Source organism: Ornithodoros turicata, chromosome 1 (assembly GCF_037126465.1).
Source record: "Ornithodoros turicata isolate Travis chromosome 1, ASM3712646v1, whole genome shotgun sequence".
NCBI classification, from domain to species: domain Eukaryota; kingdom Metazoa; phylum Arthropoda; class Arachnida; order Ixodida; family Argasidae; genus Ornithodoros; species Ornithodoros turicata.
This window is the reverse complement of record NC_088201.1, coordinates 6,840,173-6,867,631: the sequence shown is the minus strand read 5'-3', so window position 1 is coordinate 6,867,631 and position 27,459 is coordinate 6,840,173. Positions and strand designations below refer to the sequence as shown.

Genomic DNA, 27,459 nt, shown 5'->3' with positions numbered 1-27,459 from the left:
GACAGCTACTTGAGCTCCCTAGCCTGGACAGTCGCCGAACCGTCGCAAGGTTATCACTTTTTCACAGATTCGTCCACAGTATCCCACCTAACATTTCTCCCGCTCTACAGTTATATTCCCACGTTTCGACCATCGATGCAAAGTAAATCGTTTTCAATGTCGAACAGACATCTTTGCGAAATCATTTTTTTGTCGAACCGCCAATTAACTGGAACGATCTTCCCTCTGACTTAGCTGAGCTCGTTGACTACGATAATTTCCGTGGCCAACTTTCCGTTTGATGTTTGTATTCTTTTTATAATGTACTATTATGTTTTTCTATTGTATGCTCTACTTTTCGTGCCAGCCAGGCAATATGACTGGTTCAGTGTTTTGTACTTTTTTTTTTCTCTCTCTCTCTCGTCGTTTTTGTGTTGCTGACATGCATGTACCATCCTACTCCCCCATGTAGCGCTCTGATGAGCCTTTGGGGTACTTTAAATAAATAAATAAATATTAAGGTTCATACTCCGAAAGCCTTATTCCAGCTATATTTTCGGGGCTATCGGTGAAGCATCGCTAAAAAAAAAAGAGATTATCGCAGTGTGCCACCAATATTTGATGGAAGAGCGTGTTTTGCAGTTCAATGCCTCTGCATGGTCCGGGAGCATGTCATGGACTTCGCGAAATCAGACGCAACTATTTGCTGAGGATTTGCTCACACGAAAGCGGCGCTCTAAGAACATGTTGCTATGCGACAACATGCAACACTCGTTCCTCGCACGAATCGACCGCAGCTGCACCTATTGCCCCCCATCCAGACTTGTACAAAATACTGCGCAAAAGTATTTAAAATAAGATACTAAATACTCTACGGAAAAAGTATTTAAAATAGAGTACAAAATACTCAAAACTGAAAGTAATTTGAGTAGAGTACTAAATACTCTAAGAAGTATTTAAGATACTCTTTAAAGTACTTTAGTATTAGCAGTAAGTGAAACGCGTATTCTGAACGTGGCCTTACAAATGAAAGGAATAAACTTCATCAGCCATGCATATCTTTCATTTGCAACGTCTTGGCGTAAGTAATGCTTTGTGAACTTTGGTGAACCCAAGTAAACTTTGTTGATATGTTCTGACGCAAAACTTTGTAATCCCTCCTGTATGTCGGTTCGGGTCTTTCAACCTCTGGCACGTGTTTATTGCTTTGATGACCAAGGAAATAAATGCCGGGATTATCTTGTACCTAATCCCCTGGTGATTCACCTGGCAATATTAATAGGAACGGTTTTCGGACGAAGTTGGCTATTGACAAGCAAGGCCAGGCTTGGGATCAGCCTATTGTACAAGAGGATAAATGACAGGTTCGCGAATTCCCGAAAAAAAGAAAAAGAAGAAAAAGGGGGTTAAATTCCAGTGAGCTGAAAATCTCGGCACGGCGGGAAGCGTGCTGGATATGGCTTGACGAGGAAGGAAAGTATTTTGAGTACTGAGTAGCAAATACCGAAAAAAGTATTTTAAATACATTAAAAATACTTGTCGCAAAAAGTATTGAGTAGAGTACCAAAATACCGGAAAAAGTATTTAAAATACTGTATTTTGAGTACGTACTCAAGATACGTACAAGTCTGCCCCCATCCAAGGTGCCACGGCCGTTAGAATCCGTAATCCATCGCCTATACGACTCAATGTCCCGTTAGCAGCAGCATTCCTGCATACGATAGTGTCGTCGGCTCGCCGAATTATCGAACATGCGAAACTCTGGATGACGTGCTTGTCACCCACCGACGCTTTGACTCTAGTCGGTAAGCATCGAAGAACGCCCTTCAGCGCTGAGAAAGTATTGGGGAGTTCAAAACAGCACCAACCAGAACATATGGGCAGTGCTGTCACGAACCATGCGTCATGAAGGAGCTGATCCACCAGCGCAACCTACGTCTCTATTTATTTTTATTTTTTAATCTATGGTACAACAGCTACCTATCTAGCTTTTGTTCCGCCGTGTTCCCTAAAGCGTGCCCCAACACATATACCACTGGACAAAGGGGAAGCCCCCTTTACCAATACAAACGTATCTTGCTGAATTGACTTCTCACTTACGACAACCGAAACAGACAAATATAAAACACGAATTTAGCTCAAGTAGATTGCGTCGCAAAGGTACTTTCACTAAGGTAAGCAACCATGATATTGTGCAGCTAAAACTTCCCTAAAGTAAATCTCAGACGTTAGTCATAGCTAACGAGACGCCTGTTTTCTTTGTCATCCTCGTTCCATTCGGTCGGTCGGGACAATTGTATTGCCCACTGTATAGGATGGACCAAGACGAAATGCTTATGCCCACATCGCGTTTCAAAAATATTATTGCCCTCGCCCTAAAAACGAACAGCAGGCCACTGGACGGCACGTTTCATCCTAGTTTGGAGACTCGTCGCGACGTTAAAGACGAGTCTATTTTGCGCTTTCGAGGTAACAAAATATGTTGCTCGGCCGTGACCGGTTCTTGGGTGCGTTGACAAAATGCCATCTCGCGGGAATTAAGCTTAGAAGCACCATTTTTCTTGCGAAATCGCACGAACAGCAACAGACCTCGTATTGCCAACTGTAGGATGGGGCAAGCGTAAGCTTGCCCACATCACGCTTCAAAAATAAAGCGCCAGCTGTAGCACGCAAGGGCTCATGGGAATAGATCTTGTATTGTTGACTGACTGTTGACTGATGGGAATAGAACTTGTATCGCCAACTGGGAATAGGCCTTGTATTGCCAACTGTAGGATGGGAATAGACCTTTTTAGAAAAGCAAGCGTCACCTGTGGCACGCAAGGGCTCATGGGAATAGATCTTGTATTGTTGACTGATTGTTGACTGATGAGAATAGAACTTGTATCGCCAACTGGGAATAGGCTTGTATTGCCAACTGTAGGATGGGAATAGACCTTTTTAGAAAAGCAAGCGTCACCTGTGGCACGCAAGGGCTCATGGGAATAGATCTTGTATTGTTGACTGATTGTTGACTGATGGGAATAGAACTTGTATCGCCAACTGGGAATAGACCTTGTATTGCCAACTGTAGGATGGGAATAGACCTTTTTAGAAAAGCAAGCGCCACCTGTGGCACGCACGGGCTCATGGGAATAGATCTTGTATTGTTGACTGATTGTTGACTGATGGGAATAGAACTTGTATCGCCAGCTGGGAATAGACCTTGTATTGCCAACTGTAGGATGGGAATAGACCTTTTTAGAAAAGCAAGCGTCACCTGTGGCACGCAAGGGCTCATGGGAATAGATCTTGTATTGTTGACTGATTGTTGACTGATGGGAATAGAACTTGTATCGCCAACTGGGAATAGACCTTGTATTGCCAACTGTAGGATGGGAATAGACCTTTTTAGAAAAGCAAGCGCCACCTGTGGCACGCACGGGCTCATGGGAATAGATCTTGTATTGTTGACTGATTGTTGACTGATGGGAATAGAACTTGTATCGCCAACTGGGAATAGACCTTGTATTGCCAACTGTAGGATGGGAATAGACCTTTTTAGAAAAGCAAGCGTCACCTGTGGCACGCAAGGGCTCATGGGAATAGATCTTGTATTGTTGACTGATTGTTGACTGATGGGAATAGAACTTGTATCGCCAACTGGGAATAGACCTTGTATTGCCAACTGTAGGATGGGAATAGACCTTTTTAGAAAAGCAAGCGCCACCTGTGGCACGCACGGGCTCATGGGAATAGATCTTGTATTGTTGACTGATTGTTGACTGATGGGAATAGAACTTGTATCGCCAACTGGGAATAGACCTTGTATTGCCAACTGTAGGATGGGAATAGACCTTTTTAGAAAAGCAAGCGCCACCTGTGGCACGCAAGGGCTCATGGGAATAGACCTTGTATTGTTGACTGATGGGAATAGAACTTGTATCGCCAACTAAGAATAGACCTTGTATTGCCAACTGTAGGATGGGAATAGACCTTTTTAGAACAGGAAGCGTCACCTGTGGCACGCAAGGGCTCATGGGAATAGACCTTGTATTGTTGACTGATGGGAATAGAACTTGTATCGCCAACTAAGAATAGACCTTGTATTGCCAACTGTAGGATGGGAATAGACCTTTTTAGAACAGGAAGCGTCACCTGTGGCACGCAAGGGCTCATGGGAATAGACCTTGTATTGTTGTCTGATTGTTGACTGATGGGAATAGACCTTGTATCGCCAACTAAGAATAGACCTTGTATTGCCAACTGTAGGATGGGAATAGACCTTTTTAGAAAAGCAAGCGTCACCTGTGTCACGCAAGGGTTCAGGGCTCAGGGGCACTTAGGGCGCCTTAGAGCATTACGAGACTGTCAGAGGCGGAGGTAGAAGAAGAACAACAACATTCTCGCGTGTGCGTAGCAGCGGCGTCAGCCTGGGTAAACCATAACCGAAGCAGACGACGGAGCAGTGTCGCTCAAAGTTCCCATGCTGCTTTGCGCCGCGCGACTGGTGAGGCGCGCGTCTTTGTAAAATATTATACGGGAGATATTTGTCTCGTGACTTAATGGAATGAAGTTTACCGCAAGAATTGATGAGTTCCCGTTCTCTTCCGAGAGTTGCAGCAGTTCAAAAATATAACGCTCCCGCGAGAAGCATCGCGTTATTCTAGCGAGACGCCCAGCTCATTCCAGAAGGTTTGCATCGATGGCTTCTTCGAGTTGATATTTAATTATTGGTCATTCTTTCGAGAACCACATGGCAAGACAGACATGCTTCGTTTGCGAGTCGCGAAACCACACAGTGCTGCACTGTAGAAAATGACACGTAGCGCACCCGCTAAATTCACGCTGTTCCGTTTTTCCTACGACTAAATAGAGCATAACAAGCGGGCTGCGTCAAAACCACCTAGAGTTATCTAGGTGGCGTTGCTTCCGTGTGCCGTGCTTCGTGTCGTACCGCTATCCTCTGATCTTTGCAGCCGCGACCTTGGAGCAACAAATGGCGGCCGTAGCATGCCAACAGATACTGCGGCCGCCATTGTTGCTCCAAGGTCGTGGCAAGCGGGAAAGGATGGCGTGACTTTCCCCAATCCGGTGACTTTAACTGTGTCGTGTATGTTGCGCCACCAGCGACTGCTCCCGAAGCGGTTGCGTTGCTCTGTCGGGTGCAGCGTTCCCCAGTAAGACTTATATTCCCCCCCCTCCATAAAAATATTTTCAACTCCACACTGACTGGACGTCTGTACACTACTAAGTCCTCCAGGTTTCGAGTCGCTACAACACCCGTAATTTAATAAGCTAAATTCATTAGGCCGGTCTAGCTAGGTTGCTTGGCTGACTTTGCAAATGCGTCAAGGGCAACCAACGAGCATGCTATTGATCTTCTGCCTTTCCAGACACCAGTTCTCCGTCGCTTCACTCTTGTCTTGTTCTCAATGATACGGTTAGTTTCTCGGCGACACGAGAACAGAGCCATGCGAAGGAGACGCTCGCTTAATTCTTTGTCCCAATAGCAAATCTGTAGCGCAATAAAGCCGAGCTTTGTTACTCATTTACATATTCCATTCATTTGCACGGGAACAAGTTCGACGCGACTGAAAGCCTGGCAAGGTTCAATTTAGTCGAGACCTTTCCATGTCATCTTAGTAAAAAAAAAAAAAAAAAGAAAGAAATGCCGTGGTTTTATAAGAGTGCGAAAATCCCTTCGCGCGTGTCGCTAGTGGCGAAACCGACGCCGCACGACTACCTAAATTACCACCAGCGGCATAACCGAGTGGATAAAAGCGTTTGCTCCTTGATGGTAGTCAAGGTTCGTGCTAAAGTCTGGGAGGTGGTGAGTTCAAATCCTACCAGTGGCTGTGCTGTCTGAGGTTTTCCTTGGGTTTTCCGGCAGACTTTCCAGACGGATGTCCGCGCGCTTCCCCCTGAAGTCGGCCCAGGACGCACAATAACCCTCCTGTCTCCCACTGCTGGCCTCTCTCCACCTGCGCTAACGCGGAATTTAAAAAAAAATCATATTTGGTTATGTGCATGACGTTCATTTCAAGTGCGCAGAAACTTTGTCCGATTAAATTTTAATATTTTGCCGTTAATGACGAATATCCAAACTTAATCGTGTCATCAGAATAATACATACTTTTTATTATTTTAATTTAATTATTATTTTTATTTTATATATAGCTAATTTTTATTTTATTTTTTTTTTACCCGCGACATGCCACAGCATCCGCTCGTTAATCCAAGGCAATGCTGAATACTAGAGAAGGCAGGATGGAACTTCACCGCCAGTTTCGGAGTGTTTCCTCGAGGTTTTTACGGCGAACTTTCCAGACGAATGTCGGTAGAGTTCTTCCAGAAGTCGACCCACTGAGGCCCCCCTTTTTCCCTCTCCTTCTTGCACCTTCACGCTGCTTGCGCGCTGCTTGCCTTCACGCTGATCACGTTGTTGCCTTCAAAGTTCGTTCACTTTTTTCGACAAAAAAAAAATTGATAAGTAGACCGATGCCGAACATTAGTGGCATCTGTTCCGTGGGTTTCTGGGTGCGACCGTACCTTTAACCGGAAATGGTAATTCAGTAGTTGTTGTTGTTATTGTTGTTTCTCGACCCGAAGGTGTCAGCTTCGTGTTCTGCTGATCATACCAATAGTTTAGTCGCATCACACCAGAAACTTGATACACCTTACACGGCGTATCTGTGCCGGCTTTAGTGTACTACGCTGAAAAGGCCTCCACCGGGCTATGTCTACAGCCTGGCAACTACCATGGCGTGGTTAGAGATGCGAAGGCCCGGAAAAAACCCGGGAATTTTGGGGAAAAAACTTTTTTTGTTGTTTTTTTCCTCGTCTCCGGCAAAATTGCCCAAAATTTCCAGGCGACAAAATTCAAATTCAATTGCCTTTGATGCGTTCCAACCCGCCAACAGTGCCTTAGGAGCCTCAAATCCACCAACAACCACCAACTTAGAGCTCCGTCTAGCCGGTCAAAGCGATCGCCATCGCGTTCACATAATGTTGGAGTTCTGGGGACTTAATCACTTCATCGTCGATACGGTCGTTACAGGCTAACGAGTGGCGGGAAATTCAAAAATGTGGGCATGTGACACATTGCGCGTGACGTATACCACGGCCTTCACGTATCGCGCGAAGAGCACCGTGCACGTGTTTTATCACGTGCCCACCTTTTTAAATTTCCCGCCCGCCTTTTTGAATTTCCCGCCACTCGTTAGCTTGTAACGACCGTAACGACGATGAAGCGATTAAGCCCCCTGGTCGAAGAGGACGGGTTGTTCTCTAATACTTACCTATCGCTGAGTAGACAGCAGTCTCATGGAATGTTCTGCTCTGTATTTATGCCTCGAGGATGAGCACTACTAAAGTTTCTAGCTCATTGTATGCTGTGGTTTGGCCAGCAATGCTTCGACTCAGCAGTAACCGCGTTTGTTCCCATTTTGTCCAATTTTTCGAAAAAAAAAAAAAACCCCGAAAGAAACCGGTTTTTTTTTCGAGCGATTCAAAATTTCCGGAAATTTTGCATCTCTAGGCGTGGTCCGCATCGGTAGTTATCTCGGAGCGTAACACATTTCATTATCGATCTATTGATGTTTTGTTTGACGCACCATGGCCATAGTTGCTCATCCGCTATTAAACATCAATTCACCAATATCACCATCAGCAACAACTTCATTTTGATGATGATGATGATTGCTGGAGTGTTTCATCGCTACGGTGAATTGCTATATTCATTGCCCGCGGCAATTTGATATCATCAGCTCCTTCCTTGCTGTTCTCTCTCCATTTTATTGGACTGAACATCACTCAACGAAAGCAGATTTGTTACGAAACACATCTAGAAAGGATTACAAAAAACATGGCAACAAACTCTTGCAGTTAAAAGGCAACTCTCAAATAGTCAAGGACTAATGAAAAGTCATAGAGCTCATCATCACCATCATCTCGGGATGAGCCAGAACAGCAGCGCTGCATTTCCTGTCCTCTTCTATAAATCTTCTCACTAATTAATCGATGCACAAAAATTTGAAAATATATATAGGGCGAAAGTATTTAATCAATTTTCGTCTTAGCTTGGCACATACAAAAAGGAAATAACGGCAAACACGAAGAACCGGCTGTTCCTCGCTCGATGTTCGCGTGAATCTGAGAAATATGAGCACGCAAAAGTGTTTCGAGTGGTCTGCCGCTTAACGCAGGTTTGTGTAGAGTCAAACGAAACAAGCTAATCAATAATTGGAAAATAATGATCAACCGCTTTTAACGAGGGGGAAACAGAAAAACGGGAAGCCCTCCTCAGTTGCGGAGCGCGGCTGAGAGACATTCATTTAGGCCAAGAGGCGCACATATTGTAAATTCAACGTGCGGAATAATTTCATCGTATAGTGTTTGCATACGTAGATTTAACATGTATAGTTAACAGTACCACAGAGCAACAACAGTACAGTAGAACCCCTTCCTAGGAGGGCGCTTCGTTGCTAGGCTGTCTCTTTTCCTCAGAACATATGTTTAACAACATATTCACCAGAGAGCGCCTTTTTTTTTTTTTTTTTCAGCTCATCACGCCACTATCATATACATAAACTGAAGCGACCAGTATGCCGTACAACTACCTTTCAGAAATCTTGCCTCCCCAATACAACAGACCTCTACCAAAGAAACGTCACCGTGGCGTAATCATGACCTTGGTAGACATAGCGAAACCGAAACAGCTCCGACTAGGGTTGCCCACCAGGCCGGTATTATACCGGCAGGGCCGGTTATTTGCTGGCTCTGCCGGTTGCCGGTAGAAGGATGATACCGGCTGCCTTTTGCCGGTATTTGGTGCTCAAGACCTTTCACATGGGCTTTTTCGGGGTTTTCCCTTCAACATTCCACCACAGCTTGAATAAACTGAAGCCCAGACCCAACTCCGCAGTCACCGGTCGTTTTTTTAGTTATTCATTACAGTCTTGTGTTCGGAGGGGACAAGAGCAGTGGTTGTGCAAAGCTGTTGGTGGTTGTGTCTTGCCAGCTTGAAGTTACGCCGTATACAACTATCATAAGATTCCCGCCTGCAAAGAAGGGTTTGTCTGCGTCGATGCGTTTTTCAAAGTGAGTGGCAATCCAATCCAGTTGCTCCAATACAATCCAGTGTGGCGTTCATGCCTTTTTATAGCAATTTCTAACATCAATAATCCAGCCCCACACAGGAACATATGTTTCCTCCCCTATTTGAGCAAGCACGCTCGGTCTTTTTCTCTCTCTCTCTCTGCTCGTCCTCCCCTCACCCACTTTCCCTTTCCCGCGAGCATTTCCCTCTCCCCCTATTCCATCTCCTCTCTCTCAGCCGGTATTTTTCACTGCGAAATGTACGCAACCCTAGCTCGGACGGAGAACACCGCTGTTTCACAAAGCCGTATATTCCTTTACGAAGTTAAAGGGTCGCTTCTTTGTATCAGTGGTACACACAAATGAGGTCACGTGTTTGCTGTTCTTGTTCCCGGTCCACCGCGAAAAGAAAAGAAGGCTCCATCCAGGGTTGCTTGCTACGTCTCTCAAAGTCAACGCCGTAATCCTGTGCGGAATGTGCTTTGTTATTACGATTTAATAATTCGCGCTTACTTAGTATAGAGCAGTCTTGGGTAGTAACTAAGTTACTTCTAACTTGTAACTGTAACTAGTTACTTTTGGGTTAACTAGTTACAGTAGCTAGTTACATTTCCAGAAAAGTAGCTTTTAACTGTAACTGGTTACAGTTTCTGTGAATGTACCTGCAAAATGTAACTAGTTACTCGAATAAATGTCGATCCTTTTTTACGTACGTACACAGATCGTATTTTTCCCTGTGGGAGAGCCACATATTGACTTATACAGCTTCTGGCTAAGTACTATAATATACAATACAAGTACAATAATACTTTTATCGCGCTTAAGTAAATGTAAATAAATGTACGTTTTTAACGATTGTATCACACTGTCATGGTCATTTTTATAAAAAGTAACTGTAATATAACTAAGTTACTTTCTCTCAGTCACTGTAACTGTAACTAGTTACTTGACCAAGAAAGTGACTATAACTGTAACTTAGTTACTTAACCAAGAAAGTAACTATAACTGCAACTCAGTTACTTTTTAGAAGTAACTTACCCAAGACTGGTATAGAGACACCACGTACACTCCGAGAAGAAACACGTGCCCTTCAGGCTCCAGAGGATGGAAGAGCCCGATGAAGGAACGAATAACCGAGAGACACGGGACACACCTTCGTGTCCCGTGTCTCTCGGTTATTCGTTCCTTCATCATCATGCACCAGTTAGTCTGCGCCCTATCTCGTTTATGGAAGAGCCCGGTAGCCATCTTTAGAAAGGGCTGCCGAAAAGATAGGGCATACATGTAGAATGGAGCGGAACAAGGCCATACAACTATAATAATATGCAAGAAATTGCATAAAAACCTTGCAATATGAGGCTTTGTATGTATTTGTCCGTTCTATGTGTTCCAGCCTCAGAACATCAATTGTCTCTTTGTCTCACGAAAAACTATGTTTAAACGTGGCTTTCTTGTGACGTATTGATTTTTTTTTTTGCTATAGTAGTTCCAGTCTACCAAGTGTGAGGCGCTGTTGTACCAGCTGACGTCATTTCTTTGTGAACAGGGAGAGGTCTATTAATGGCTGGAACCTCCTTCCCGAACGTATAGCTCTCATAGCTGATCCTGATCGCTTTGAAGCATCGTGTCACCAATGCTTAGCTTCTAGCTGACCAGCTCACAGAGCCGTTATCTCCCCCCAATCACTTTTTTTTTACTTTCCAGTAGTGTGTGTTGTATGTTCTCTGTCTATACGAACACATGTATAAGTATTATGTAATGCCCCCCAGGGTCCCTTAATGATATATAAATAAATAAAGAAGAAAGAGGAAAAGTCTGTATATGACAACTTCTGACACTTCCTTACTTCTGAACGTCGTAGTGTTTTCAATACGTCTTAGTTGAAGCGAGCGCAAACCGCGATTCACGGAAACGTTCGCGCCTCTCTGGAAGTTGTACTTTATGAAATATTGGAACCACTTTAGCCGGCAAAATTTTTGTACAAGGACCGCTAACGATCGAGCCGTGATGCTGCATTTTCACACGCACGTTGTTAGCATACAAGCATGGCTTCTTGAGATATAAAACTTTTGCGTTGTTGACTTATTAGATGAGTCGCGGCACGTATAAAACTTCTCCACAATATTTGCTAGGGGCGATAACGATATAGTAAGCATGTTGGTTGCATATAGGCACGTTTCGCAGTGTTGTATGCCAAGAAAGAATTCGCACTGCATTATACCAGAAGCAATATACATCCAGGGGTGATTCATAAGTCGGGAAGGCAATTTCAGGAAGAACGGACGAAACAAAACACGAGAGACAGACAGAGAAGTTGCACAGAGTGAATCCCGTATTTTGTTTTCTTGCGTCCGTGGGAAAAGAGAGAAAACAACACTCAGTAACCGTGTATTCACACGAGCGACATACTCACGGAAGGTTCTACCAGAAGAATAAGCCAAAACACTGCTTACAGAGCAGAACTTCGGTCCCGTGTTGTGTTGAGCATTCACACGGCGCGGAATACGGCGTGGCGTACTGCGCATTTAGCAGACGACACTTAGCAGACGATGCCGTCAGCGTCTTTTCCTGTCGTCTGCTACGGAATACCTTGTGGCTGTGGCGCAGGATATTCCCCATGGTTAGCAGTGTACGTGAAGACACGGCGTTGAGCGCTCGCGCTCACGTGACATCAGAAAGTTATGACGTTTTTCGCGTCTTCCGCTTCTGATTAAACGTCGCTCGTGTGAATACACGGTAAAAGGAAGAGAGAGAAAATGAGGAAACGTGTTTACTGTATGCCGGTATCTGGATGTGAATTTAGAATATATGCAGGATAGTGACCTATAAAAGTTTACCGCAGTGCCGATATGCCGTGCTCAACAATTACTCGATGCAGGTGGAGAGTCTACATCCAAATCTCTGAAAGCGACGCAGTCCTGGCAAATTTTGTGACGCTGCCCACAATAGACGACTGGCTGGTTGCAAACAATACACGTCACAGACGATATAAGACCACGAGATGTCGTTATCCGTCGTTGGGAACTGAAAGCCACGTGCGTTGGCGGCTGGAGATCCCATGCGTTCTTTTGATGGTTGTTTGCGATGATGGATGCCATTGCGCGAACCCTGACCTCATCTCACGAAGAGCGAAAACGACGAAGTTACACGGCGGCAGCACCAACGTGCGCTTGTTTTGCCAACGATACACAATCACTTGATATCTTGGTGTGACGTGGAGCTGCGGGTGGTCTGTTGTAAGTAAGCCGGCAACGGCAAGCGACGACCACCACCACCACACCTGACCACCACCCCATACTGATTCTGCAGCATGTGCTGCTACTGCGTGACAGACTAACAGCGTTTGTGTCGAGTGAAAACAAAACGAAACAAGAGTTAGCGGTAATGAGACGTCGAACGCGCTAACGTGGACCCCCCCCCCCTTGTCAAAGTCATTTGCAAAGCTATGCACGTTTCTATCATTTCATTACCACTTTCGCACGCAATTCCATTGTCACTTTCAAGGGCACCGCATCAGTCTGTCCGCGCAGAAAGTCCCAACTATGACAGCGCCGAACTGCGAAACTCGTTGACAACATGAAGGAAATGAGCTGTCACTTTCTGACCATTTCGTAACAGCTCTGATGAATGCCGCCGGTCGATTTAATGCTTTGTGCGTCTCCGCCCCGTGTTCTCGGTGTGAACCGGATATGAATGGAATGAATTTGAGCTCCGATTGCTCAGGAATATGTACTTAGAACACCGAGTGCGCTCTTCTCATGACCGAGAGAATGTATGCGGAAAGACTGCCCATAAAAGAACGTTCCCCTGGAGGCAGGAGAAAAACAATTGGTGTCCCTGGGCAGAGACGACACGAAGCCGAGGTTTGTTTTGTGCCGCGTGATTGAAATCGTTGTCTCTGGCGCTCAGAATGGTAATAGATGGGAAGTCGCAACCTTCGCCACTCCCGGTTGTTTCGATTCGTTGTTGACGCTATTTTACAATGGGTGAGGGTTTTCTCTGGGGGTGCTTTTTCTCGGACACTTTCCGATCGTATTTACTCGCCGATACGCCATTTCCGGTAAACACATCTTCCAGGATGTTCTTATATGGATTTTGTTTTCCTTGCACAGTGTGTGTGTGTGTGTGTGTGGTAATGGTGGTGTATTGTAACCAAAGGTGTATTTAAAAGGATAGACCTCCCATATTTGATCGGGGAGAGGGATAAAAGTGACCCCTCCTATATACAGTGAACTCCGGTTACCCGTTAATATGACCCCCGATAATCTGACATAGGCGCTTCACGACAATACTCCTGGGGAACAATGCAGTGAAACCTCTGCAAATCCCCTCGTTAATATGGCAATTACGCATTATGATCAGAATTTGCGGGAACCACCATGGTCATAATAACCAGGGTTCACTGTATGTTGTTTTTCGCCTTCCTTTTGGTGTTCGTTGTCACCCAACCGTTACACAGCTTGCCACAGGTACACGTCACCGAGGCTATAATCAGTCGCATATTTTTAAATGTCTGCGCCATATCTTTCTTGTTGAGCTCTTCTGCCAAACATGAGCATCATGGAACTCTTTTGGCGTCCTTCGGTGGATGCTGAGTGTGCTCTGTCACGATGCACCGGAGCTATGCAGGCAAAGCACGCTTTACAGACGCATAACAACTTTACATTAATGCTCGCCATTTCAATATGAAATGGAATTTAATAAAATAGAATGCAGATGTCGGCTAATGCATTCGAGACGTCGACAGAATATTGTAACTGCCGCCGTCTATCAAGTTGATGAAGTATTGTTTCTTTTACTTTGTGGCTTACTTTACGTTGGTGGTCGGAGCATTTCCCTGGAGCAGTACTGCTCCAGGGAAATGCTAATTGCTGTAATTTGCTACTAGCAAATTAATGATAGTTACGCGCAGTCTACAGCTACACGTTGTGTCCGTATATGCTTTATCGGCGCCTCTAACAGGGTTACCAGTATAATTTGGATTTTACTTTTACGTGTCATACCTCCTGCCAGACGAATGTTAGTTCACACACACAACAAGGAAGCATGAGCTCGAGTGGCTTCATTGCTCGTGCGTTTCTTCTTCTCTACTTGACTATAATAATAATAATAGTGGAGGGCAGATTTAGGCGCTCTACTTGGCTAAAATGGAGCTAGCCAAGTGCATTTTTACCGGGAGTCACAGTACCGCATGAAACGCTGAGCTTTACAACGAGGTGATCTTTTAGAAGATCCAGCGAGATTTTCATTCCGCAGCACACGCACTCACACAAACACACACACACACACACACATACATAAATGGGATGATGATGTGGTGGGTCATTCCGCAGCATCAACGTTGCAGTAACGTTACAATGAAGAAGCTCTACTTTGAGAAAGTCGCCCACTACAATAGGATTATCCGGAATGAGATCATCAGCCACACTTTGCACTCGCTTAGATCCAGCAGGGCTTATTCCGTCTGAATCACATGTACAACTGGACTTTCGCACCAACTCCGACTGGGGCAGGTGAGAAAAGCACCTTACTCCACCACGACCCTTGGCGTACCGAGAGAGGGGCAATGGGGGCCGTGCCCCCCCCCCCCTGGAGCTTCGAGGTCACTTGTGAAAATTGTGTGCTGTTTATTGATTTTTCACAGATGTCATAATAATATGAAGCCCTGAAAACCCGCACAGTCCGCAGCGTTTGTCCCCAGACAAAATAGGTGATGAGAGTGCACGCTTTGCCCCCCCCCCCCCCTTCTCGAAAAAGTCCTGGGAACACCCATCACCACGACCGATCCTTTGCGAGGAAAGTCTAGTCATGCTTCGTCCGAGAAACGCTTTCCATTTGCTGCGTCTTACTTACGGAAATGGAACTAATGCTCTAAGGCCACGTGGTCTACCTTGCCCAATCACAGTTCAGAGCGTGTCTTCCATGCGTAAATATTCTGTTGTCATTTGGACGTCCATTGCTTTGTCCCATTTTCTTTGCCCGCGATATGGATGGTAGTGTGGATAGTTGGTGGGATCGAACCTCACCGCCGGCTGTGGTGTGTGACAGGGGTGGTCATTCATAAGACTACGACCTATGCCAAGATCCTATGTGGCCTCCCATTCGCTCGCCCAAGTCCATCTGCACTTCAGAGCCATGAGCAGGTAGATAGGAAAAGCCTACGAAACGCCCACGGCCTTCCTGGTTTGGCGCGTAAGGAGGCCGTGTATGCGGAGGGTCCAGCGCTACCTCTTCTTCTGCTCGTCACTCAGCAGCTCCTCCGACAACTTACGCGCTTACACAGAGAACCACCGCTGGCAAGGCCCATCATCGGGAGACTGAAAAACCGCACGGAATCTCGCTTCGCAGGGACCGTCCACACCGTCACCGAGGCAGTGCCCACGCCACCTGCAATGCCCCGTAAGAAGCCGCCTCGGACAATTTCCGAAATTCACAACGAGCTATACCTAGCTGGACTTAAGAAGAAAAATGAGCTCTCTGACGCCGTTGTTCAGTACCTTGCCGCCCAGTGTATTCACGACGTCTACGGCACTGCTACCCACATTTACACTGACGCCAGCGTCGACAACAGAATGGGCAAATGCGGCATAGCGTACTGCATACCATCATTGAAGCTAGAGTGGGCAGAGAGCTTGGGAGGAGAGCTATCATCTACCGACGCAGAACTGATGGCAATAAATGAAGCGCTTAGGGCTGCAGAGACCGCGAAGTTGTCAGACATCGCTGTGAGGTGATGTGAATGGTGAAGCAGGCACAAGAAAAAATGGCGGTGTTTGTGTGGAATAGGCCATTGAACATGCATTGGGCGAGATTTTGCTTGAGTTTTTATTTTCTTTCTACATGACCATAGCGCTTACAAAAAATTCAAATAAAACTACAGACAAATGACTATCAGTCTGCAAACTTTTGGTGCGGGCCAACCCTGCTGTCTTCTATTTTTACAATGCGATGGAAATGTGTAACGTTTGCTAGACTATAACCCTATAGGCATCCACCATTAAACGTTACCCTAAAGCTTGAGTCCTGCTCTTAATGCAGTGTGTCAGTTGACAACATATACCCTCGAAAATGCCTTCGCGTCGAGCTCTGACCCTGAAATGAGCACATACTTTGAGATATCTACGGCTAGATTTTGCCAATCAGCCGAAACGGAAAGCCACGCACGTCGCGAGCGTAGTAAGGACACGCCCCATTCCATGTTGGAGGGCCACGTGCTAGGGAGCGACCGGGCTGGTAGGAAGAGGACCTGTGGCCCAGATAAGCCGCCATGACACCGAAGGGGGTTGTCCTTTTCGCGCTCCTGCACTCTTAAAAATGAACTTCACAGCATAGCACGCTCCTAGCCAACCATCATCTCGAATGATATCGTTATCTGCCCTGATTTGTTGAAAATGGGGGGCGTACGCCTTTTTTGTGACACTTATGCTGTTCATAATAACAGAAAAGGCGTACGCCTCCCGTTTTCAACAAATGAGGGCAGATAACGATATCATTCGAGATGATGGTTGGCTAGGAGCGTGCTATGGAGTGAAGTTCATTTTTAAGAGTGTAACACTCGTGATTTCGGTTTCAGCTGATTTGTATGGCAAAATCTTTCGATGGATATCTCAAACGACGTGCTCGTTTTAGGATTCTGGTTTCAGGATTTATTCTCACGTTTGCCAAACAACTTCAACAACTTCTAATTCAAAGTTGATTAATGAATTTTTAGGTAATTAGTCTCGCGTAGCATGTCCGTCTCGCCGTATAACCCGTCTGCGAAAACGGCATATGTCTCTCATAGCTCTTTTACAAAAAATAAATAAATAAAATAACAACAAGAGATCCGGATGATTAAGAGATCCGGAGAGTGCGGTTCGGGAAGGCTGGTAGTGTGGGCAATGAAGAAAAAGAAAGCCACCCCGTATAATAACGGATAAGACTGAGTAATAAACTCATCTTTGAAAGCAACGTCAATATTCTAGTGACGTTGACCAAATTCACCGCGAGTAACAACATGTAAACCCTTCTTCCACATTTCATTTCGCTCATGTGCCAGATGTGTTAGGCAACCGCGAAAAGAAAGGCATTCTTTTCGCTGTGTATTCCATTCTTTTTCCCCTCCTGTCGACATGCAGTCTTCTTGCAAAAGAAAAGAAAAAAAAGCGAAAGCTTCGAAACGAAAGCGGCGCAAAACCGCCAAAGGATGAAAAAGAGGTTTCCCTTCTTCATCCCAAAGAAGAGAAACTCAGCCATGCTTCAACGTGAAGTAGAGCAACATTCCTCTCGCGCGATAGTTTACTGCCCGACCTTTGTCGGAACTGTCCCAAGGCATCACTTTCGCCGGGTCGAATGTGCGACAGCCGAAAGCGTCTACTGTCACCGAGTTCCTTGCGCGCTGACCAACACTCGAGCATGCCTTGGTTGCATGGAGCGTGAAATAGCCTGCTCTGCACGCGCTTATAGCCAACAAAGGCGACATCACTTGCGTTTCCTTAGGTTGCGAGAAGGCATAAACGGCTCGGCGAAAGGGGAAACATCACCGCCACCTTGTATTAGAATGTCGTTTCTTTTATATAAGAGCAGTGGGCTGCAAAATTGCATCGTACGAGTGCTTAGCACAGAACGGAGAACGCGTGGCAGTTAGTTTTCAGGTGACTGTAACTGCATCATTTTGATGCCAGTAAGAATGCGAGGCCTATGGCGCAATAGAAACCTTGAACAGCTCTATATGTGCAACACTTAGGAAATCTATCCGACGTTGATATAGGGGGATCTTTGTGCGTGGGAAAATCTTTGAGTGCATGAACTCTTTTCCTGTGAGGCTGAGACCTAACCAAATTTATGTAGCGGGGCGTTCGCTGCTACTGTAATAAATGGAGATATGTTCCATATTACTATGCTTGCGGGTGAAATTGTAAGGCTGGGTTGTGCTAATCAACCCGATGTACCGAATCTTCGAAACGGGAAAGGTTCAGAAACGCAAGGTGAGGTAAAATGAGCTTCACACGGTGGTGTGGAAAGTTTGACATTGCTTCATCCAACGATCAATCGTGTCACACCCATATTTCTTCAGGATCTACATCTAGCCTTCCCCGATATACGCCTCTGAACCAGGAAGCAGAACAGTCTTCGCAGAGAGCATTCCAGCTTCATTATTGACCAACCTTGACAAGGACTGCATATCCGGGGCTATTTCTTGGTTGTTGCACCGAAGGGACATCTTCCTAATTTGCAGCGGTGGCATTAGCTACATTGTAGCGACATTACCTGGCTGTCGTATACGCATTAGGTTGCCGTGTGGTGCGTGTGAGGCTAATGTAGGATAATGTGAAGGGATGTCTTGCGTACAGGTTCGTGACGGGAAATTGGATAGCGCGCAGTGATTGCGAGCCGCATTCAGTGAATGTCGGTAACTTCTGTGGTCGCACAATAACACCATATCGTTCAAGCGAACATTCTACCGCTATTCTTTGCTGAAAACGCGTCGCGCGATCTTGCCCCGCAGATGAGGCACACGGTGAACTCAGACCGTATTCACAGTGAGCTGCCTGTAACGGACAGTACATCGACCAGAAGGACGTTCGGGTGAAACAACACCACCTGCATGCCTGGGTAGTAATGTCGTACCTGGCTGCATGCCTGGGTAGTAATTACCAGAAAAAGTAATTCATTACTGTAATTTCATTAGAGTAATGAATTCTGTAATGAGTCACAGAATTACAGTAATGCCATTACGGTAATCTCATTACCGTAATGAATTACTTTTTTCTGGTAATTTGTAATGTAATGCATTACTTTTGACATTATGTAATTTGTAATGTAATTTAATTACATTTGGGCAGTAATTTAATGATATTACTCGTTGCTTTTTACAAAAGAATCGAGTGTGTGTTCTGCGTTGGCACTTGGCAGAAAGAGAGTTGCCAACTAGCGATTTAAAAGAATTCCAACGCCCACTACGAACGGTGACACACGCAATCGGCACAGTATAAAATATGTCTCGTTTTTACAACATTGTGTTGTCTGACAATGAATTTCCACATCCTCAATATCGTTGCGACTAAACTCGCAGTAATGACTTTGTGATGTCACTACTTTTTCGTAGTAACTGTAATGTAATTTCATTACATTTCAGTTGCAATAACGAGTAATGTAGTTTAATTAAATTCTAACTGGAGTAATGAGTAATGTAATTTAACTACATTTCAGAAGTAATTTACCCAGATATGACCAGCAGCAACTGTTACAACAGACATGAAATTCTGAGCTTTACACAGTTTCTTCTACACCGGAGATAACGCCAAATACAAAAGAATGAAATTTGTCACACCAAGCCCCCTTTAGTCCCTTCGTTATTCCCATGCATCTTTTTTTCTTCTTCTTCTCTTTCAAGTACGTATAAAGGATGAAGTAGCGTAATCTGAGACGACCCGGAAAAACAGTTTTATAACTTGCAACATGCAACCCTCTGCAGAGTGCAGGCTCATAGATAGTCAAGGCTAGAAAAATGCAGCTTAAGCCTGGTCATTAAGGAGAATTTGCGTTCGTTACAAAGGAGAACTTGGTACCCTTCGTGTTCTTTGTTTTCTCACACACTTTATGTGCCCAAACGGTTGTCGAAGATGTTCAAGGTTAGTGTTTGCGCCTGGTGCTTGTGACTTGTTCGTGTGCAGCGACTTAATGAGATTGCTGTTCCAGCTAATCTTTCACCTGTTTACAATGGCCCGTCTCAAGATCAAATATTGAACGTGCAACGTTTATTAAATTACAGCTGGTACAAAGACGCGTTTCAGTTGGTGGCGAACAGACACGGAACTCTGCTCTTGTTCGAAAAAAAAAAAGATCCAACGCATAATTTCAAAATATTTGAATTCCGTAATGTACCGTTGGTATTTAACTTCCTTTTTACAGCGCAACTCAGAAGAATTCATAATAAAACCTCCTGAACCGATCAAAACGTTTACTGAAATAAGTCATCTTCCGCTTGGTCCATTTACCGCTCCGTATTCTCGAAAAAACATTTAATTGCAAGTTTTCGTGGATGAGGCTGTCTTCCACAGGTGGGACAGGTGGAGAACGTCATCGTCACTACATTATGTATCATGTACATGTTCAATACATTATAGTATAGTAGCACTGATGAGATAAGAAGTCATACCCCATTTTTTTCTTTCTTTCAATCAATCAATCAATCAATCAATCAAGAAGTCATACCTCTGTTATCTTCAACAAGTACAAGAACAGCATTAAGTGAAAAAGGTTCTTAGTGCTGTCGGCGACCCTATGTTTCCTCCGCTCCGAGCTCGAACGGTGTCGGCGCGCTGCGGAGAAACAATGAACTACCGTAGTGTGGACGCGGCGTCTGCTTTTACACGTTTATGCCGCGTTCAGTGCAGTAGGTTGAGCATTGGGTAACCGAACAGTATCATACCATCGCGGCACAAGTGATCTTCCGCTGAATATACACAAGAATTACGAAGAAGAACCATCGACTCCGGACATCGGCCCACGTGTTATCCACACTTATGGCGGGCTAGAATGACCATACCACACTAGTCACACACAGTGTCACCCTCTATAGGTCGATCTCGCAGCGACTATCGCTGCGAGATCTCTCTTGATCTTGCACTCTTGATCTTGCGAGATCGACCTATAGAGGGTGACACTGTCACCTTATCACCTAGAGCTTCCTTTCTAGAGCGCTAGGATACGACGCGAGCTTGAAAAAAGAGGCGCACAGTTCCTGAACGGGAGCGATGTACACAAGCCACTTTTGCGATGGCACCGGGTGGACCTTTTCCACACTGGCGTCGTACCCTACCAGCTCTCCAGCGAACCACCCTCGGCGCGCGCCGAAACAAACTCATGTGGGTAGCATAGAGGATGAAAACCGATCTTGGAATGGGGCCGACAAGTTTGCGCGGTGCCCCCACTGGTCCCCACTGCCGTGGGCCCCCCATCCAGCTATTGAACATGGAGATAACCTTGTCCGGCGCTCCCAAGGTCATGGGCGCCGCAGCGCATGCGCAAAATGTCAATTTGACATTCCCCCCCCCCCCAACTGCTAGCGACCATAGCCGGGTACGACTCCTCAAATTGGGAATAAACGAGCGGGATCCGATTCGTTTATTCAACAGAATAGCTCTTATGAAATCACATCGTCACACCTTCTCGAGACTTTATTCCTTTGCAAAATCGATTTTGAGCGTGCAAGCTTTGGCGTATTTTACGGCTAGCAGGAGCCGTCTGACAGAGTTGGCACATTATGCATGCGCGCTGTTTCGTTAACAACAATGGCTGTATCGAACGTGTATTTTCAACGCAGGTCGACTGATCCCATTCCTGGAACTGGCCGTAGCCCATGTCTCCATCCTGACTATCCTGGCGATCAGCTTCGAGCGTTACTACGCCATCTGCAAGCCGCTCAAAGCCGGCTACACGTGCACCAAGATGCGGGCGCTCGCCATAATCGCCACCATCTGGGTGGTGGCCCTGCTGGTGACCAGCCCCATGCTGGCCGTGTCCGAGTACGGCTCAGTGGAGTACTACGACGGATCCAACGTGCTATCGTGCGGCGTCTCGTACGGCGTCCTGTGGCGCAAAGTGTACATCCTTGCGACCATCGCACTCCTCTTTGTGCTGCCCTTCTTTATCCTGGTCATCGTGTATTCCTGTATCGCTCAACATCTCATGATCCACGGTCGGGCCCTCAGCTGCTCGTCCTCGGAGCAAGCCCAAATTAGGGCCCGCCGCCAGGTCGTGATGATGCTGGTCGCCGTTGTGCTGTCCTTCTTCCTGTGCCTACTGCCTTACCGGGTTTTCATCGTGTGGATTATCGCCGCGCCGGAGCCAGTCCAGGCGCACATAAGCCTCGAAGTCTTCTACAACCTGCTCTATGTCTGTCGGCTCATGCTCTACCTCAACTCGGCTATAAACCCGATACTCTACAACGCCATCTCCTCCAAGTTTCGAGACGCTTTCTGCAGGCTCCTGGGCTGTCGACGTCACAGACTTCTACGGCAATCCACGACGAACACACAGACCAGCACTTCGCTCACGTTCCAGAGCAGTCTCAAGAGCCGCTCCAGTATCAACAACGGCGCCTTCAACAGTGTCGTGTCTGTTGGCGGGACGCCCCCGACAGCGAAGTCTGTGTGACCCAGACCGGCCAGGTTCAGGAAGTCATCGCAGCCGACGAGCAGTCTCTCGCCTTGTCTTCACAGACAAAAGGCAGTGCATTGCGAATTGGAATTGGTGGCCAGACAAGCCTTGACGCGAGGTGTCGCGTCCAGAGTACGTGCACCTGTTTTCGTGCACCAGTGTGAGTGATGCTTAGACACGTGATTGACTTCTACGCTGGTGTTTCACGTGTTCTTGTATTCCACACACTCTTGATTGAACAGTGAGACAACTGGAAGGATAGACAGAGACTCAAGTCGTGTATTGTTTATAGCATAAAGAATGAGTATATAACAGTGGTAATATTTTGGGCATTTTTATAATGCTGTGTTCGCAGCAGTGTGGCGCTCAAGGATCCAACCTTCTTAGATGTGGAACGATGCTTCGAAAACAAGCTGTTGTGATACGTGTTGATAGTGAGTTTAAAATCACGTCTATTCGACTGTGTTCATCGTCACTCAACCATGTGACTAGCAGTGTTGCGATAAGCTTGTTCAACAGTGTTTACAAGCATCCGTGTTTTCCTTATACTATAGTTTGGCTGGATCATAAACACCACGGCAGTAGATCACCATTAAGACAGTGTTCTTGAGTACGTGTTTGTGTTAGTCATCAATTCATCAAGTTCAACTTTCACAGTCCATCTCGAGGGCGTCTCAAACGTCAGAAAAAAAAAAGTGGCTTAAGGGCAGAATATGGCTATACCCACCAGGCAACCTTCATTTCGAACGGTGCAAGAGAGATTGGTGGAGGATCAAACCTCCTTTCACAAGTCTCTCTCTTCTCTCTCAGAAAGTCAATGAAAGAGATGAAGGAGCTGTCCGGGTGGCTATATACACTTGCATTACAAACACCTGTATTTGAAAATGCGACCCTAACTATTTTTTTTTCCAGTTGGTGACGGTCACAGAGAGTATTCACCCAGAGAGTCTTCAAATTTCACGCAAATAAGTTGGAAAGCCAAACATTGGAAAGTGCGCAAATGGTGCCTGCACTTTTGTTTACCCGCCGCACTACCACTATCTAGTATAGCATAAGAGGATATCCTAGAAAATTGTGGCTAGTGTCGTTCTGCAGGTACTTATAACTCCAGCAGCCGGTGAACGGATATGTCAGGCTGTCTAGTGATTGGGTGTATTTAGCAACACAACGTATTGAGAGTCCCCGGAATGGACAGGTACTTGTATGTTGTTGTTCTTTCGTTCACCCAGCGCTGCATATCAACACCTGCACTGCTCCTGTCAGTTTCCTCTGTGACCTTTTCATATATTGTGCTGCTTGAACGGCCTTACGATCATTTTATTGCAACGTTCGGCTGCTAAGACCAGACGTCTGTTATACTAGGCTGGAGAGGGATCGTTTAGTAGACTGCTTTGAAGGGGACTGGTACCACTTACGCGCATCGCTTTGCGGAATGTCGAATTCTTTAGGTAACCGCGAACTGCAGATATTCTGGTAACCTTGGGATGTTATGCGGATAGCGACTACTGGAGAAGAGCTTAGTGAGTACTGCACCGTAGGTCGACCTATTTTGTCAGCAAAGGACTTCGAAAACAGTATTCGAAATTGAAAGTGATGGAAACTTGCCGACACCGTGGTTAAATTCGGTGACAAATGTTACTGTGCCGAGAGTATACTGTCTTCTTGAACTTAATTTGGAAAATACATTGCAAACATTCATCTACCAATAATTCTCTTTTCGGCAATTTTTACATGGAAGAACCCGGTGGAAAAGTGGCTCATTCGCCCCCTTGGAAAAGGTATGGAAGGAGGGATGTAAATGCAATCACGTGTTAGCGACAGCTTGAGAAAAACGACGACACAGCCATTTGCCAGGTGAAAATTGTGGAATTCTTTCGAGGTCGACTGATTTGACCAGACAAGTCAAGCTGTCCAGCTCTGCAGCGTGCAGGCCATCGAAATAATCAGCCTCAGATGCGCACTGTTGCTTTACCCAAAGAAGGCATAGTTCACTATTTAGTTGACTACGAGTTGACGAAGTCTCTTTCCGAATGAATTTCGTGAATGGACATTAATTTAGTGAATAACCGCGTTCCAACATGACTCTGAACTCAACCTGTCAGGTTTTTTTTCTTCTTCTTCTTCCTTTGTGTCGATTTCCTCTAGCCGTATTATGAATACGCTGCAAACAACAACGTACCAAACGACTGCAACAATGTAAGCGAAATGCCTTCCTGTTTATCCGTATAACACCACACTTGAGACATCACTCCCCTCAGGTGGGCAAAAGCAATCCACAGACCGACCGCTGTGGCGTCGCTCATGATCTCAGTTGTCTCGCGACGTATACCCCCGATTATATATATATATATATATATATATATATATATATATATATATATAAATCACTAACAGTACGGAGACCAATTGTGACGGGCAACTGCAGGCCACTGTACAGGTTCAACACTTGTCCCCTGTGTATTACCACATCCTTGTTCCATAGTTTCCATCACCCGCACAGTTGCATGAGTGATCGAGTGTCTGTTACAGAATGGTTATCGCTGTATCTTCTGCGCATATAAGTGGACTATTTTCAGAAGAGGTCTTACTGTAAAAGTGCAGAGAAAGGTACGGCATTTATGAATGCATTTATACCGGAATCGGTATAGGTTTCAACACCGCATCTGACATTATGGGATTCGTATTTTAACGGGCGATTTGAAAGACCTCAGAAACACTTGAAGACGAGACAAGGTAAATTTTTGGCCAGTTTAAGCCAAAAAATTGGTCTTCGCCATAATGTCAGCTCCTCGAGATCCTTCGCTTTAACTCCACCTTTCTCTCTATTTTCGTAGTACGATCTCCAAGCGTAACCGTTATAGAGCAGGGAAATGTTAAAGTGAACATTTGCTGTGTACTGAACTTCAGCTATATAAAGCCAAAGAGAAAACACCTGACTGTACAAGTCCCCAGATGTACTATCTATACGTGAGCAACGCAATGAGTATTTCTGACGGCAGACGGTTTCCTTCGCTATTCCCATGGGCATATCGAGAAAATAAAGTTGCTAAGTGCAGTGAAGATACGTCTAGTTGTGCAAACTGTGTCCGATGCATTGTGTTTGTCTGCTTGGATGTTGTTGTGGTGACGCGGGCCACGTCGTTGCACAAGGTAAGCGGCATGTTCTCTTTCGAACTTTGCAAAGGGTACAGTGAAGGTTTGACTTGATTCGCGGAAACGCGGATAGTGATAGCCGAAGCCCATGAGTTACCGATAGAAATCTTACGGCAGATGGAGACCATTCGACACGCGCGTCAGAACGCACCACCGTCATCCCCTTCTAGTGAAAAATATATCGGCGAAACCAAAGTGCTGTCTTCAAGTGTCTCATGGAAGTGAGGCCCAAGCTCCCTCCGTTCATAATCCACCCAACAGTTCCCGCAACCCCTCCGTGGTCGCTTCCGCTGCCATCACTCTCCCTATCTGTCCCTGGCCTCGAGGTTCCATCTGCTGGTTCCATAAAGCGGTCATCAAGTGTCAGCTATAGTTCTTCAACAGTTGGCAGCAGCAGACATGATGCACCTTAGATATCCTGACCACTGTGCTGCCGTTTGGCCGTTCTTGAACGCTGCTGAGCAGATAGAGTACACCGCCTGTTGTGGAACGGGTTTCGGAACGGAACCCGTCAGTATCAGCATCCGAATCGCGAGCAGTGACATTCCTTGTCGAAAATAACATCCGCATGCGGATTTCAAAGGCGGAAGCACGCGCAAGCATCGAAGTTCAAATGCATAGATTTAGTCGATAGGTGCCTCATCAGTGGATCCCCCCCTGTCCCCCACTCCTTCCTGCTGTCCTCTCTCCATCTATCCACATCCGCTCATAGTCACAGTTGCTTCGCGGCGCTAACACTGAATAAAACAAAAGAGTCATCAGTGGAGAACTCTGTGAACGAGTGCTCACGAGTAACGACCTTAACTACCCCTCTACCTTTACTCACACGTGCACTTTCACTCTATCCGTGGAACATCTGACGTGCTGCTGCTTTCTCTGATATTGCAGCTGTGCGAACCGTACCCAAAATTCCAGATCAGCTAGTGGTGACAAAGAGTGAGGTAAGGCTGCCTCATGCTCGTAAGCAGCTACCCATAAATTAACCGTTACCTACATTACGCCCGGGGTAGTGTTAGGATCCAGGATTGCCTGAATCCCTGCCGTTTTTCTCGCCGAGAAATCCCGGGATTTTCTCTAAAAAGATTCCCGGATTTCTATAGTAATCTATGAAAACAGTAGTCGATAAACCACCAGTTGAGAGTTTGCAGTCGTCTTCGCCTCGTCCTTGACTTGACTCGTCCTAACCACCCTGTTGTTGTCGTCGTCTAGTCTGCTTCAAATATTACTTAAATTTGTTACTGGTCGCAATAATAAGCAAAATCGTCTCTTCAATTCCTTCAATGCCTCCCCTCCAATTCTGAGGCTTTGAACACGAGCTGTATGTAGTGGCAACGCTGCCACGGGGTTATGTTACTCAGTCCACGCCGCACTACTTACATACTACTAATTTCTACGATACATACGGCTATCGCCTATGAGAGAGCCGGTTCAAGGGTTGGTTAAGTTAGTGGGCCACTCTGGGCTGTTCCACGACGTCTGTGGGCACTTACGCATGTCCACGTCCCTAGTAGGTCACGCCCTAAGCTATACCCTGGTTAAGCGTTACTACCAAAGGTACCAACCCGTGCTTGTTGTACTTATTGAGTGTTAGACCGTTGATAGAGCGTATTGTACGCTATCGCCTTTGCGTACGTAAGCGGTACCGTTGATGGTTCACCCCGAAGCTACAGGAATCAATGTCGGCTTGAATGACTCGGAATCGTATCACTGATTGGATGCAGTAGACATGGCACTTCCCCCCAGCAGCACAATGTACTGAAAGTAGAGTGCAATAGGGGTGGACGGCATTTGTCTTATCAACGTTCTTTACTTTAGCGAGTCTGTTCAAAGCCTTCCACCTACCCGTCCACCTCTATTGCACACTCGACTTTCAGTACATTGTGCTGCTTGTGGGAAGTGCCATGTCTACTGCACCCAATCAGTGATAAGATTCAGAGTCATTCCCGCTAACATTGATTCCGGTAAGTTCGGGGTGACGTTATCAACGGTCTATTAACTCCCTAATTGTTTGCAATGCTGCATGACAGTTTCGCCTCAGGAACTATTTGGTTGATGACACTTTACAGAAAGAAGAACCGACGTCCATTGACGACATGATACAATTGA

General features: G+C 45.9%; 1 protein-coding gene across 2 annotated transcripts in view; it reads left to right on the top strand.

The window, feature by feature from the left end:
- Positions 1–24,520, top strand: part of LOC135377413 (growth hormone secretagogue receptor type 1-like) — a 415,573-nt gene extending 391,053 nt beyond the window's left edge. For both annotated transcript variants that reach the window (XM_064609800.1, XM_064609799.1), the window contains one exon: positions 21,365–24,520. In XM_064609800.1, coding sequence (XP_064465870.1) covers positions 21,365–22,197 — 833 coding nt within the window. In that variant the 3' untranslated portion in view covers positions 22,198–24,520. The remainder of the gene's footprint in view (positions 1–21,364) is intronic.
- The last annotated feature ends 2,939 nt before the right edge of the window (positions 24,521–27,459 follow it).